The sequence below is a fragment of the Oryctolagus cuniculus genome, chromosome 18 (genome assembly GCF_964237555.1).
Source record: "Oryctolagus cuniculus chromosome 18, mOryCun1.1, whole genome shotgun sequence".
Lineage (NCBI taxonomy): Eukaryota > Metazoa > Chordata > Mammalia > Lagomorpha > Leporidae > Oryctolagus > Oryctolagus cuniculus.
In genome coordinates this window covers 389,989-405,612 of record NC_091449.1, presented here as the reverse complement: position 1 = coordinate 405,612, position 15,624 = coordinate 389,989, and the positions used below count along the sequence as shown (strand labels likewise).

The window sequence follows — 15,624 nt, the reverse complement described above, 5'->3', positions numbered from 1 at the left end:
GATCAGCCCAGCTCTGGCCTTTGCAGCCATTTGGAGAGTGAACCAGCGGATGGAAGACCCTCCACCCCGTCTCTGCCTCCCTGTAAGTCTGCCTTTTCTGATAAGGAACAGGGTTATTTGCATGATCTAAGCATTCTCACAAAGCTTACTAGTTAAAAGGAAACAGTACCCATACGATAGAGAAGCTGATCACTTTGACCAAGCAAGCAAAAAATAAAATAAAGAAAAAAGTGTCCCCAACAGAAGGAATATGGGCATTTATAAATAAATATGAACATCTATACCCCCAGATGGGGAGAAGGGCAAGTGCACACATGCAAATCACGGACACACAGGTGAAATGTTAATAGGTGGAGCTGAGAAGTGTGTAGATGTCCTTCTTACTATTTTTGTTTTTGTTCCCCCTTTTTTTTTTTTTTTGACAGGCAGAGTGGACAGTGAGAGAGAGAGACAGAGAGAAAGGTCTTCCTTTGCCATTGGTTCACCCTCCAATGGCCGCCACGGCCGGCGCACTGCGGCCGGCGCACCGCGCTGATCCGATGGCAGGAGCCAGGAGCCAGGTGCTTTTCCTGGTCTCCCATGGGGTGCAGGGCCCAAGCACCTGGGCCATCCTCCACTGCACTCCCTGGCCACAGCAGAGAGCTGGCCTGGAAGAGGGGCAACCGGGACAGAATCCGGCGCCCCAACCGGGACTAGAACCTGGTGTGCCGGCGCCGCTAGGCGGAGGATTAGCCTAGTGAGCCGCGGCGCCGGCCTGTTTTTGTTCCCTTTCTGTTAAACATGAAGTTATTTCTAAATAAAAAGTTTTAAAACATAAACTTTAAAAAGGCACATTTAGCTGCGCACTTAACGAGACAAGCGATAAGACTGAAGAGATGGAGTGCTGCTGGGGTTTATGACAACAACTCCCCACAGCCCCAAGAGTTGAGGGTGGGATGCACCACAGGGAAATCCCCTAGCACAGCAAGTATGTGCCTAAGAATGAGAGTTGAGGTTGTTTTTAGGCTTTTCTCACTTCACATTCAGCTTGGTGAATAGGAGTGGACCAGCTGAGAGGGGAACCCAGTATTTTTGGCAGACAGACAACTGGGCAGACAGTTCCTGACCCTACTCCAGTAACCAGGAGAATGGGGTTACTTCTAAGGACACACAATTGTGGATTACCAGGTGAATGGGTGGCCTTCCACACACTCCAAGGGTCCAGTGGAACAAGGATGGAGCTAGGTCCCTGAATCACTGCACTGAGCAGAGTGCCCCTCCTACCACATGAAAAAGCAACTGCAACAACTACAAGACAATGAGCGATAATGTGACTGAAGAAATAAAGTCTTTATTATGTTAAGTTTCTGTGACTTGGGGTTGTTACAACAGATTGCCTGCTCAAACACAGTGAAGGAAAGAGGCACCAGTTTATCTACAGTGATTTATGCTCAGGCAATGGAAACAATGCTATGATCTGAGACTAAACACAAATCGAAAGATACCTTCTGAAGCCCAGGAAGTTTAGTTTCCTTTGTTCACGCAGAGAGACTGCCTCATCAACCTTTGATCAACCCCAGTAAGAAATACACTTTACAGCACAGCTAATTCTTATCCTTCGATCGATAGCTGGAAGTTTCACAAAACAGTATTTGCCTTTACTACATGATGCATTCTGACCTAGTTGATTCTACTTCATTGTTTTACAAGGCTGATGGTCACCCACTAATCTGATGTCACGATTTCACTAATGGTCTGAAAACCCTCCATTATTAGGCTCCAAGCTTTTGTATGATCTTTGTAAGCCACTGCATACACAAAGACACAAAGTTGAACTAGGAAACAGTTTTTGCTTTTGAGGGTTCGGAAGTGAATTTGACATCAGGTATTCATGAAAAATCAAGCACAGCTGGCAAGAATTCTGCTTGAACAATCTCGGGGAGCTCAAACAGGAACTGAGGCAAGGACAGATTCAAGAAAGCGCTACAGATTACATACTTTAAGGCAATTCTACACTTCGCACAATGTCAAACAATCCAGCACGCGGGTGGTACTACAATGGCTGCAGAAGCAAACAGAACCTTCTTTCATCTCCAGTGACTTCCACTCCTATGTGAGCACCTGCCCAGGGTGTGTCCACTACAAGGTGAGGGCTTCCCACAGGCCTTCTAGTTCTAAGTGCTTAAGCCACAAGAGCTCATTTAAAAACCAGACTGTGTCCACACAGATACTGCAGGAAGCCACCACTGAACAGCTCTGAAGGGGCCTGATTCAGTTCAGGACTCCCAGCCAGACTCATCTTGCAGGATACCCACAGTATAGCGATTTCTCTCTATACCTCAGGATGCACAGGGAAAGCATCATCTTCCATACACTCTGGGAGCCTGCTGAACCTCCCATCAGAGTGGGCTGCACAGATGGCAGGGCGGGGGCCCTGGGGATAGTCGTCCTCTTCAGGGGTCTTCCGGTGCTCAACTGGGATCAGGCTGAAGTGGAAGGTTTTACAGCAGCCCTGGCACGTGTAGCATTTCTTGCTCTTATGGCTCCTCTGATGCTCCATGAGCAGTGAGATCCACGCGAAGGCCTCCCCACACTCAATGCAGGTATAGGGCTTCCCTCGGGACGTTCCAGGCTCATCAGCCACAGGGCAGGCCGCAGCAGAGGTACCTGGGTCCTGCCTAGCATGGAACCCTGCACTACGGCCAGCTGCATTGAGCTTCTTCCTCGTGTCACACTGTTGGCTCGCACTCGAAACACACTCAGGGCCCTGCTCATCTACTTCCTCTGGGTGGGGCCTCTTTGTGCCAACACTTTGCAGTGGGGTCACTGGCCTTGCTGCACCCCAGTCCTGGGCAGGCTTCCGGATGACTGACTGCCTCTGGGCGACAGTGACAGGGCTCAACTCCCCATCCTGAGGCTCTGAAACCTTCCAAGGCTGCTCTTCCTCCTCCTGGGTGGTGCCCAATGAGGGGTTCACAGGAATGTCCCCGGCAAGCCTCTCCATCAGCGTTGCCTGCGTGGAGACCTCCTCACACACGTTCCCTGTGCTTTCCCACCGCCTCCCGCTGCCTGAAACAAGGTCAGAATATAAGCAGACCCGACTGCCAGGGCTCACAGACCAAACTGCTTCACGAACAGGACTAACAAGACAATGTCACAAGCTCAAAGACCTGAGCAAGGAGGACGTGGGCCACCAAATGACAAGTGCTTGGCATGTGTGGCCTTGGTTAACCCTCTCAACCCAGGGGCCACGGACACAAGCAAAATGGCACAGCAAATGCAGTGTCACCAGCTTCCTTGATCTCAGAAGACGGCCACTTGTTCCTCATCTGCTTGGATAGTCGCTGGAACGTCAGCGGAGCTCACGGCTGCCTCTCTGGCAGTTAAGGCGGCAGTGCAACCAAGTCTAGCTAACCAACATTTCTGGAAGGTAAGGACGGGGAAAGACCGCCCTCCCTCCTGCTACAGACACGGGATCGGGAGCAGCCAACCTGGCCTGTGAGGTGACCTTGGCATCACAGGCCACAAAAGTGGAGCTGTGCCTCAGTCTGTCACCATGAGGACCAAATGAGTCTGTAATAAATTAATGGGTTACGCAGTGGCCTCAAATGAAGCGCGTTCACCCAGGAATCATGTCCTTGGGGTCTCCCCGACCCTCATTGGCTTTGCCACGTTACACACTATAACTGTTAGCACACAGGATCCAAGCAGAAGCTTGATAGATGCTTACCTACCTGGAGTGCTCCCTTTCGGAGTCCTGTTACCACATTCTGAGGAAGCCCAAGCCAGCCACTTGGAGAGGCAATGTGAATGACCACCCAGGCCAACAGCCTTAGCCAAGCTCCCTGTTGGCAGCCAGTGCCAACTGCCAGCTACGTAAGCCCATGCGAAACATTCTAGCCCTTGTCGAGCTTCCAGAGCACCGCAGATGTGTATGTGTGGTCCTAGCAGCCAGTCCCTGGGTCACACAGCTGAGCCCAGTCACCCCAAAGGGTCACAGTTAATTCATACTGTTCCTGTTTTAGGTAACAAGTTTTGGGGTGGTTTTTTCTGCTGCAAGAGCTCATACCTGGATTCTTGCTTCAAGCTCTAATGCAGTAGTGGGCAGGAGAATGATGTGAGAAAGCCAAGGTGAGGTTTCAGCCGACACTGACAGAGCTCTGAGGAGGCCCCATCCACTCCGGAAGAAAGGTGTGCCCTCCACCCCACCCATCCCCAAGTCATCTCTTTCCAACTTGACCTTACCTGAGAGGCTGCCTCCTGGCAATTCTCTTTCCACCAAATGAAGCTCCTCTGTCTCCAGTCCTGGGGCAGCATCTGGCTGGGAAAGCTGATATCCTGAGTGGGGTTAAAGCACCAAAAACGCAAAGAGGTGTTGAGACAGAAAGCAGCAGGTGGGCCTCACATCCTGTGGGCTGCCTAGGGCCGAGACTGCAGCCCCAGTCCTTTCTGCTACATTAGTCCCTCTCCCCTCCCCTCTCCCCCCCGCCCCTCGCCCCCCGCAAAGCTGCCTCTCACTTGGGAGTCCTTGGAAAGCTAGGAGTTCTAAGAGAAAAGGACCAAGAAGAGGGTCTGCTGGTGGGGCTCGAGGGGCCAGCGGGATAGGTGGGAGGGGAGGGCATCTCGGAGGAAGCAAAGTTAAAGACAGAAGAACAAAATTAAAACTGTGAAGGGCTCAGGAGCCTATGCTGGGGGCTCCTGACAAAGGAGGCTTTCTCAGGCAAGAACATCTATGGAGGAGACAGACCTCATGAGGCCACACAGGCAGGGAAGCGCCAGCTCTACACTGAGGACAGGAACATTGGGGCCTGGGGGCCAGGAAGCCCTTCTAAATCTGGAGAGTTCAGCTCCTACAGCAAGGGCTACAAACACAGAGCCGTGGGACCCAGGCAGAACCTGAACGTGTAGACCAGAGAGCAGGGACCTTATACACAAGTCCAAGTTCAGAGACCTGTATTGTGTTTCCAAGAGGGTGGATCATGAGACCATGGGAAGCAGGTCTTACCCCACAGGAGCAGCTTCCTGTAGCTCTTCAGGTTTTCTTCTGAGGGATCCAGGTGGCCCCACTCTCCCAAGTGCAGAGGCTCCTCTGGAAATGACTTCGGCTTCTGAAACAACGGACTTCAGCCATGCCATCCGCCCACCCTGAAGGGCCTGTGGCCCCATGACCACAGCCAGCACGTGGACCGTGACCTTGTCCAGCTGGCCCACGGGTTCTGGCAGACGCACTGCATAGGGGTGTCCCCTCCATGCAGGTTCTACCTAGGGTTACCTCTACAGCCACTGCTCCACCTCGGCACTACCGATACTCAGGGCAAGAAGTCCCTGGCTGTGGCTGAGTACTAGCGACAGGGTAGGGGGAGATGCCGGTAATCCAGGTGGGACAGACCTTCCTTCTCAAGGACAGGTCCTGTGAGCCAGTGGACAAGGCCGGCCGGCCCCTCTCCCCTCACCTTCAGCTCGGCTCTCGCAGCACTGGCTTCTTCGGTCCTTTCTTCCCTGCTGCTCCCCTGTTCCAGAAGCACGGGATGCAGAGCAGGCCAGGCTGGGAGAAGAGACGGCAGAGCTGGGGCACAAGTCCTCTCTGGTGGGCATCCCCCCAACAACCCGAGACCCCACTATCTGCCTGCATAGGTCCCAGGAAGAGAGGGAAGGCTCAGCCTGCTTATGTCACAGCAGGCTCCAAGCCTCACCTTATGAAACAGGGGCCAAGGAAAACAAAACAGGACAACAAGACACTCAAGCTCGGCAGTGGCCCCAGAAGTGCCCACTCAGGCCAAGAGGGAGACGAGGATTTGGTTTTTAACCCACTAGATTGGTGGAAATCTTACAAAGTGGTAACTTACAGTGCTGGCACTTGTATACTGTATATGCCACAGACTTTTTGGAAAACCAAACCATGCGGAAGTTTCTATTGTATGTGAAATACTAAAAATCAAATGCCCTGTTTGCTCAATGGTCCTGAGCAACATCTGCTGTATACACTGGAGAGCTCACATATAGCCACACGCCGCCTACTCAGAGGAGACACTGCAGTCCAACTGAACTCCCAATCAAGGACAAGGAAGGGCCAAGCAGGGGCAGCGCTCAGCAGCTAAGGAGCCATACTTCTGACCATGAGCTCGAGGGGCTGCTCTGTGTGAGTTCCACGTGCTCAAGCACAAGCACGCGGTGACCCAGGAAGCTCGAGAGAAACCCCCTGCAAGTCCATGTGTGACTGCAAAGGGATGCACCAGGGCGCTCAAGATATCTGATTCCATTTCCAGAATTACAAGGGGATGGGAAGGCTACGTTTTCTTTGTATGTTAATGCCTTTTGGCCATGTGATAAGCACACATGATTGGCACAAACTCTGAATTTAATAAAAACAGTATTTATAACGTGCACAATTGCAGCACGGACTTCAGCAGCTAGGTTACCTGGGTGTCTCTCTACCTGCTACATTGCCTCCGGTCCTCTCCCAATCAGACCTCCATCTACCAGCCCACCTAGAGCCTGGTCACTCACGAGTCTCAGGGGATGCTAGGATCTCCACAGGTCCCGGGTCTCTGCTGGGGCTCGCTGGACCACCTGGCAACAGCAGCTCGGCATGCCTCTCACATGCTCCCTCGCTCAAAGATGAAGATGAGCCAGCCGGGGAATACAAGAGCATTCCTGTGAACAACAGAAGTGACCCCGAGAGGTTGGAATGTGGGGAATAACAAGACCCTAGGATTCTGACCCTGACCTCTGGACTCCTGGGTCCCATCACCACCCGTCCCTCAGGCCACAGCCTCAGACATGAAGGAGACCCCCAGCCAGTAATGTATGCAGATTATTTATCCAATTTTCAGGAGGCTGGTCCTCGCATCTGACTGCCCCCTCCATTTCTCCCGTTTCCTTCTAGCAGATATAAGGGCAGGAACTGTAGACTGGCCTAGCCCATGAGACAACCCTGAGGGTGATTCCTCTGGGCAGAGTGGGGGCAGCCGGATCCCCACTGATGAGCTGCCTCACCAGCTCAGGGCTTCTCATCTCCATGACCCTCACACACAGGGAAACTAAACTCAAGCCCCAGGGCTTAGATGCGAGCTCTGCGCTGTGTATTCTAATCCTTCCAGGCCTCACCTGGCTCCTCCAGGACGTCTCCGAGGCCCTCCACCAGGGAGGCCGCCTTCCTGCAGCTCTCCGGATACTGGGCCACCACCCAGGGCCGGACCCTGTCGGGCAAGATGCCCAGGAACTGCTCCAGCACCAGCAGCTCCAGGATCTGCTCCTTGGAGCAGGCCTCAGGCCTCAGCCACTGGCGGCACAGCTCATGGAGCCGGGCCAGGGTCTGGTGGGGCCCGGCAGCCTCCTGGTAGACAAACTCGCGGAAGCGCAGGCGGGAGAACTCGAGGTCGGCGGCAGTCCTCCCAGGGATGTTCTCAGGTTCTTCCCGCCGGCCTCTGGCCGCCGACCTGAGGGTGGGCCGCTCAGGGGAGGCCGGGGAGCTCCTGGGGGAGGCAAACGCCCTCTCCAAAGGCAGCATTTTTCTAGAAGTGCACCAGAAAACGTGACTGTGCCTAACAGGCAGAGATGCCAGGGATGACAGGATGCCCAGAAGTTCAGCCAGCCGCAGGACCTGCAGAAGACATCAACAGATAGATGCCCACCAGTCAGAGGAGCGAAGCTGGGCTCTCTGAGCTCAACTGCGTACCCACAACGCCCAGATCTCATGCCGAATTATTTCCAAAAACATCAGTAGAATCACAGTTTTATACTGTGTATATAAAGGTAACATAAAAAGTACAGGGACGGGGCTGGCACTGTGGCACAGCGGGCTAAGCCTCTGTCTGTGGCACCGGCATCCCATATGGGCACCAGTTCAAGTCCTGGCTGCTCCACTTCTGATCTAGCTCTCTGCTGTGGCCTGGGAGGGCAGTAGAAGATGGCCCAAGTGCTTGGGCTCCTGCACCCGTGTGGGAGACCCAGAAGAAGCTCCTGGCTTTCCATTCTGTTCCCCTCTTATCTACCCCTTCTGGCAAAGGACCCCAACTCTTTTTTTTTTTTTTTTTTTTTTTGGACAGGCAGAGTGGACAGTGAGAGAGAGAGACAGAGAGAAAGGTCTTCCTTTACCGTTGGTTCACCCTCCAATGGAAAGGACCCCAACTCTTCCACAGGGCCCTGTAAATAATACGCTGCCTTATACTCTCTTCCAGAATCACTCGTAGATACTAACTGTACTGTGTCTGGGGACTGGCTGATGGCTCACAGAACATTCACAGGTTTCACCCTCAGATTACCTGCTCATTATAAAAGGGGAAAGTTCCTGTAAAAGAACGGAAAACACAGGCAAGGGACCACTGCTAACATCCCAGCTGCCTCTGCCGTCTCTGCCCAGAACGCACACACTGGATCCACTCCTGAGGACCCAGAGGAACGTCCTGCACAACCTGCCTGGGCTCCCCAAAGGCCGCAAGGGGAGAAATGCCAAAGAAGTCACAGCCCCACGGCTCATGAAGAGAAACGCAACTCACCGCCCTGGCGCGGCTCTGAAGCCAGGAAAGAAACTTCTACAGGGCACTGTGGGGACAGGGCAGATGAAGGTGGAGTCAAGGGCCCAGCGACAGACCTACCTGGCCTCTGAGGAGCCAGCTGGGATAACGTAAGCACTGGGAGAGGGGAGAGAGCAAAACACGAGGGCAGAGCGCAATTTTTTTTTTTTCCTGACGGTCAGAGTTAGAGAGAGAGAGACAGAGAGAAAGGTCTTCCTTCCGTTGGTTCACCCCCCAAGTGGCCGCTATGGCCGTCGCGCTGTGCTGATCCGAAGGCAGGAGCCAGGTGCTTCTCCTGGTCTCCCACGTGGGTGCAGGGCCCAAGCACTTGGGCCATCCTCCACTGCACTCCTGGGCCACAGCAGAGAGCTGGCCTGGAAGAGGGGCAACCGGGACAGAATCCGGCACCCCGACCGGGACTAGAACCCGGGGTGCCGGTGCCGGCGCCGCAGGCGGAGGATTAGCCTGTGAGCCGCGGCGCCGGCCAACAGAGCACAAATGCTAACCCACTGGTGGATGAGGGGCAACGGGCACGCAGCAGGCCTTTCCTGGGAGCTTTTCTGCGGATCTGAAAACTTTTAAACTTTAAAACAAACAAATATATATATATACATACACATATATATACACACACACATATGTATGTATGTATGTATGTGTGTGTATATATGTGTATATACATATATACTACTATCACTAAAGCCTGACGTTCCCCACCCCACTGCCATCACCCTAGGTGATGCAAGGCCAGGACCCCTCGCCCACCAAAGGGCTCCCCGGAGCAGGCGCAGGCCCCTAACCGAAGCTGAACGCACCCCACGCGACTGCGCATGAAGGGTGCCAGCCCACCCAACCCAGAGAGCCGCCCGGTGCCGCCCCTCGACCGGCTCCCACCCTGGTGCTTCAGCCTGCCCCTCCTCGCCCTGCAGGGGCACCCTCAGCCCTGCCTCTCACCGACGCTCTCCTCCACGCAGTACCTCGGCCCCCTCCCCCTGCAGAACACTCGCGGCCCCCAGACTGGAGCTTTACGACCCTCCCGTTCCCCGGCCTAAGCCCCGGGCCTCCCACCTCTCCTAGCCCAAGTAGGGCGCTGTCGACCTTTCCCCCGCCCGGACACCAGGAGGGGGTCCTGGCCCCGCCCCCGGGAATCGCACCCCCTGACGTGCCCCGGGCTCCGTACACGCCCCTCCGAGACCCTCACCCAGAGGAAGCGCCCCGCGAGAGGCGCCCTCGCCCATCCCCCACCACACTCCCCTGGAGGCGCCCTCAGCTCTCGCCCGGGGCCGCCCCCTACCCCCCCAAACACGCTTCCAGTGCAGTGCGCCGGGGTCTGTCCGTTACGACCAGCACCCGTGGGCGACCAACGGCTGCTGGCACCCGACCCACCTAGGCACAGCGACGTCAGGCGGGTCCCAGTTGTCCAAGCTCAGGGCGCTGCGATGGCGGCCGACCGCACTGCGCATGCGCGAAGACCCTTGCCACAGACTACGGCTCCCAGGATGCTGCGGGGCTGCTCCGCGCGGCCCGAACGTCCCGCCCTCCCTCGGCCTGCGTCACTTTCGGTGCCATGGCAACGAGGTAAACAAGCGGATGACGTCCGCGACCACCAGACTGGGGGAAGGTGGGAGAGGGACGGGGGAGACAGTCGCAGGAAAATGAAGAGGGCCCAGAAAAGTGAAGCTGCGGGGACTGAGGCTTCAGATACGGAGACGGACAGGGCGACAGGAATGGGTGCATCCAGTGTTGGGGAGACGGGCAGGCCCCGAGACTAGGAGCCCCAGAGAGGGAGAGGCGGGGATGTGGAGGCTGCGCACCCAGAGGCGCTGCTTGGCCCTGGAGTGCGGCGAGGAGCCGGCAGGGTGTCCAGAGCTCCGGGAGTGGCTGCCACGGAGGGGCGCGTGCGGGAGGCCCGGGGAGAGGGAGTGGCTGCCACGGAGGGGCGCGTGCGGGAGGCCGCAGGCTCCGGGAGTGGCTGCCACGGAGGGGCGCGTGCGGGAGGCCCGGGCAGAGGGAGTGCGGACGCCCAGAACACGTCGGGCCGCCCGGCCGCCAGCGCCGGGCTGGGGGGCCGCTTCTCTTCGGGGCTTCTCCGGATCAGGGCTTCTGAGGATGCCATTTGGGCCGTTTTGTGCGGCGTAACGTTTAAAACGCGTGAACAGGTATTGTTGAATGTCTTCTATTTACATACAGCAAAAGTTACTTTGGTTATTTTGGTATTTTGAATTTTAACTCAGGTGCCACAAGCACAAGCAAGGCATAGAGAACTCTGCTTGGCAGGCACACCCGCCCTCACCCGTAACCCCCCAGCCACCACGGTCTGTACTGCAGTCTGTGACGAGATTGCCTTTACAGAGTGTCGTATGAATGCAATCCTACAGCACAGGGACTTTTCATGAAGCCTAACTCCCTGGGATGCACTGAAACGGTGTGTATCAATACTTTTATTACTCGTGGCATTCAATAGCTTGTTCACGCATTGAAGGACATCGGTCTTGTTTCCAGTACTTCGTTATTACAAATAAAGATGGCACAAAATGTATGTTTGTTCGTTTGTTTGTTGACAGGCAGAGTGAATAGTGAGAGAGAGAGACAGAGAGAAAGGTCTTCCTTTTGCCGTTGGTTCACCCTCCAATGGCCGCTGCGGCCGGCGCACCGCGCTGATCCGATGGCAGGAGCCAGGTGCTTCTCCTGGTCTCCCATGGGGTGCAGGGCCCAAGCACTTGGGCCATCCTCCACTGCACTCCCGGGCCACAGCAGAGAGCTGGCCTGGAAGAGGGCGACCGGGACAGAATCCGGCGCCCCGACCAGGACTAGAACCCGGTGTGCTGGCGCCGTTAGGCGGAGGATTAGCCTAGTGAGCCGCGGCGCCGGCCCTGTATGTTTTTTTTTTTTTCCCCAACACCAACCAGTTCTCTAACGCCAACTGAACATGCGCGTGCAGATTTGTATGTTTTCACTTTTTGGGTATGATTGTCTAGAAGTGCAACTGCTGGGTTATTTAGTAAACGCAGGCTTAGTGTTGTAAGAAACTGCCATACTTTTTCCAGAGCAGCTGGACTACTTTACATTCCCACCACCAATGTAAGTTTGAACCAGTTTCTCTACACTCTAAACAGCATTTGGTATTTAGCACTACTTTTTTTTTGTAATTTAACCATTCATTCTGATAGGTGTGTAGAGTTACCTCACTGTGGTTTTTATGTGTAGTTCCCCAAGGGCTACTAACATTAAACATGTGTTTATCCTACTAACATTAAACATGGTTCATTGGCCGGCGCCGCGGCTCACTAGGCTAATCCTCCGCCTAGCGGCGCCGGCACACCAGGTTCTAGTCCCAGTTGGGGTGCCAGATTCTGTCCCGGCTGCCCCTCTTCCAGGCCAGCTCTCTGCTGTGTCCAGGGAGTGCAGTGGAGGATGGCCCAGGTGCTTGGGCCCTGCACCCCATGGGAGACCAGGAAAAGCACCTGGCTCCTGGCTCCTGCCATCGGATCAGCGCGGTGCGCCTGCCGCAGCGCGCCAGCCGTGGCAGCCATCGGAGGGTGAACCAATGGCAAAGGAAGACCTTTCTCTCTGTCTCTCTCTCACTGTCCACTCTGCCTGTCAAAAAAAAAAAAATGGTTCATGGTGTTTTCCATCCATGTATACTCTTCAGTGAAATGTTTCTTCATGGCTTCTCATTTTCTAGCTTGCAAACTGAGTTTTGAGAGGTCTTTATATATTCTAGATATGTTGTCAGATAACATGGTTTCAAAAGCTGTCCCCTGGTCTGCAGCTTGTCATTTTATTTCCTTAACAGAAACTTTAGCAGAATAAAGAATTTTAATTTAGGTGATATATAACTTGTCCTTTTATGGATCATGCTTTTGTTTTCAATTTTAAGGACTCTGAATAACCTTAGTCCTGGGGGTTTCCTCTTATATTTTTTTCTAACAGTTTTACAGTTTTATTTTTTAAATTTAAGCTCATCAATGATTTTGATTTTTATGTAATATATGATGTTGAGGTTCATTTTTTCTTTTTCTTTTTATTTTTGACAGGCAGAGTGGACAGTGAGAGAGAGAGACAGAGAGAAAGGTCTTCCTTTGCCGTTGGTTCACCCTCCAATGGCCGCCGCGGCTGGCACGCTGTGGCCAGCGCATCACGCTGATCCAAAGCCAGGAGCCAGGTGCTTCTCCTGGTCTCCCATGGGGTGCAGGGCCCAAGCACTTGGGCCATCCTCCACTGTACTCCCGGGCCACAGCAGAGAGCTGGCCTGGAAGAGGGGCAACCGAGACAGAATCCGGCTCCCTGACCGGGACTAGAACCCGGTGTGCCGGCGCCGCAAGGCGGAGGATTAGCCTATTGAGCCACAGCGCCAGCAAGTTTCATTTTTTTCACTGTGGATGCTGGAGTGTTTATTTCTAACAACAAATGTATATCTTTTTCCCCAGCATCAACCAATTCTCCTATACTAACTGAACGTCCAACAATTCAATTCAGACACTAACTACCCTGAACTGGAGCAGACCCAACAGGTCAAAGCCTCAGTCCATGTCAGATAGCAGCCACAGGCGACCTAAATCCAAATTTAGGCATTCCTACGTGGCCATCTCAGGTAAAGTAATTTGCTAGAGTGGTTCACAGAATGTAGGATCACTGTGTTTACCGATTCATTATAAAGGCTATAACTTGGAAACAGCCAGATAGCAGCGATACAAAGGGGACTGGAAAGTGCATAGAGCTTCCTTGTCCTCTCTGGGCTGCCACCCTGCAGATGAGCCTGAAACTCACTAAATCTCATGCCCCACCATGTTCTCACCTTCTTTCTGGAACTAGCCCCCATCCCAAGTCACCTCAGCATAAACCCAGGTGAAGGTCAAAGGAGCTCCGTATAAATAACAGGTCACTCTTCTCAGGAAATGCCTTTCGGCTCTGGGCCAGGAACCAGGGACAAAGACCAAATGTATGTTTTATTCCAGAACATATTTCCAATTGCTCTAGCACCATTTGCTGAAAAGGCTATGCTTCCCCCACTGGATAGATTCCGTTCCTTCATCAAAAATCAGCTGGACACTGTCCACTCTGTCAAAAAAAAAAATCAGCTGGAATATCTTTTTTAGCCTATCCCTATATTCTCTATTCTGTTCCATTGATCTGCCAATGACACACTCTTGATTACCATAGCTAGCATGCAGTAAGCCTTAACACTGGGTAGAGTTATCCTCTCTCCCCATTATTAAAAATTTTCCAAAAACTGTTTTGGCTATTTTTTAAAAAGATTTTATTTATTTATTTGAGAGGTAGAGTTACAGACAGTGAGAAGGAGAGAGAGAAAGGTCTGCCATCACTGGTTCACTCCCCAAATGGCCACAATGGCCGGACCTGGGCCGATTTGAAGCCAGGAGCTTCTTCCAGGTCTCCCATGCACGTTAACGGGCCCAAGCACCTGGACCATCTTCTACTGTTTTCCCAAGTTATAGCAGAGAGCTGGATCGGAAGTGAAGCAGCCTGGACTAGAACCAGTGCCCATGTGGGATGCTGGCTGGCAGAGGCTTAATCCACTGTGCCACAGTGCCAGCTCCCCTCCCCCCCCCTTTTTAAAAGATTTTATTGACTATCCTATGTATTATGCTTTCTCATATAACTTTAGAACAAATGTATGCCCACAAAAAAACTTTGCTGGGTGTTTGATAAGAATTACATTATGTACATTTTTAAAAAAATTTTTATTTATTTGAAAAACAGAGTTAGAGAGAGAGGTAGAGACAGAGAGAGGTCTTTCATCCACTGCTTCACTCCCCAGATGGCCGCAACGGCTAGAGCTGCGCTGATCCAAAGCCAGGAGCTTCTTCCGGGTCTCCCACGTGGGGACAGGAGCCCATCTTCTACTGCTTTCCCAGGCCTTAGCAGAGAGCTGGATTGGAAAAGGAACAGCTGAGACTAGAACCAGCACCCATATGGGATGCCAGCACTTCAGGCCAGGGCTTTAACCTGCTGCACCACAGTGCCAGCCCCACATTACGCACATTTTTTTAAAAAGTCTTGACTAACTGCATTGGTAAGACTATGATTTTCAGTAGCACCAGGGAGAGCAGGCATTCTTGCTGTTTACCACTCATAGGGGAAATTATGCTGTTAATTGTAGGTTGTTTACATATATCCTTTTCAGATTAGAAAGTACCTCTTGTGGCACAGTGGGTTAATCCTCCACTTGCGGCACCGGCATCACATATGGGAGCCAGTTCAAGTCTGAGCTGCTCCACTCCTATCTGGCTCTCTGCCATGGCCTGGGAAAGCAGTGGACGATGGACCAAGTGCTTGGGCCCCTGGATCCACAAGGGGGATGCAGAAGAAGCTCCTAGCTTCAGATCAGCCCAGCTCCAGCTGTCGTGGCGATTGGGGGAGTGAACCAGCAGATGGAAGACCTTTCTCTCTGTCTCTCCCTCTGGCTGTCTATAACTCTCCTTCTCAAATAAATAAATAAAATCTTTTTTAAAAAGTACCTCTTTATTCCTGCTCTATTGATATTAAATTTCGTTAAATGGTCTATTAACAAGATCATGTAGTCATGCTCTTCAGGATGTTAATGTGGGCTTACACAGGCCTTCAGTGAACCAAGCTTGCATGACTATTTATATTACAAGATTTGATTTGCTGATGTTTTCGAGAATTTGGGGATCGACCCTCATGAGCACTATCAGTCTGTAGTTCCCTCTACTTCAGTCTGTAATGCAGGATTCATAAAGTAAGTTGGGAAGGCTCCACTCTCATGAATGGGGTTAGTGCTCTAGAAGACTGAGGGCGCTCCTGGGCCCCGCCCACCACGTCGGGATGCCACGAGGCCAGGACTGTGCCCTCTCCAGACACTGTGATGCTGGGCCGCCCAGCCTCCAGAACTGCAAGCAAAAAACTCCTCTTGTTTGCAAATAACCCAGACTATGCTATTTTTGCTACAGCAGCCTGAACAGACCAAGATTATACCCTTATCCTGTTAATGTCTGTGGTGATATCTCCTTTTTCATTCCTGATGTAGGTAATTTGTGTCTGTTTCCTCTTGTCTTAGTTCCACTACTTAGAAATTCACAAATTTATTTATCTCTTCAAATAAACAAATTTACATTTTGCTTTTTTAAAAAGGTTGTTTATATGT

The 15,624-nt window shown here is 52.7% G+C and overlaps 2 protein-coding genes across 2 annotated transcripts in view; both read right to left on the bottom strand.

Moving 5' to 3' along the window:
* Window positions 1–1,310: 1,310 nt before the first annotated feature.
* ZSCAN18 (zinc finger and SCAN domain containing 18) lies at window positions 1,311–10,026 on the bottom strand. The gene is made up of 7 exons (XM_008249012.4): window positions 9,882–10,026; window positions 7,087–7,582; window positions 6,487–6,633; window positions 5,433–5,524; window positions 4,985–5,087; window positions 4,225–4,317; window positions 1,311–3,048 (listed from the first exon to the last, which is right to left on the bottom strand). Exons 2-7 carry the CDS (start codon window positions 7,487–7,489, stop codon window positions 2,312–2,314), a joined length of 1,575 nt encoding a protein of 524 aa, XP_008247234.1. The 5' UTR covers window positions 7,490–7,582; window positions 9,882–10,026; the 3' UTR covers window positions 1,311–2,311.
* A 4,155-nt stretch (window positions 10,027–14,181) lies between these two features.
* Window positions 14,182–15,624, bottom strand: part of ZNF329 (zinc finger protein 329) — a 45,856-nt gene continuing 44,413 nt past the window's right edge. Inside the window, exon 5 of the transcript XR_011384286.1 lies at window positions 14,182–14,388. The gene's annotated coding sequence lies outside the window, so the exon portion shown is untranslated. The remainder of the gene's footprint in view (window positions 14,389–15,624) is intronic.

What these genes read in the sequence shown, in the direction of transcription:
- ZSCAN18 (XM_008249012.4), bottom strand. Translation starts at nt 7,489, where the DNA reads ATGCTGCCTTTGGAGAGGGCGTTTGCCTCCCCCAGGAGCTCCCCGGCC. An exon ending in CCTAGCATCCCCTGAGACTC is followed by an intron (nt 5,525 to 6,486) that starts GTGAGTGACCAG and finishes CTCTTCTCCCAG; the next exon opens with CCTGGCCTGCTCTGCATCCC. An exon ending in CTGCGAGAGCCGAGCTGAAG is followed by an intron (nt 5,088 to 5,432) that starts GTGAGGGGAGAG and finishes CCGTTGTTTCAG; the next exon opens with AAGCCGAAGTCATTTCCAGA.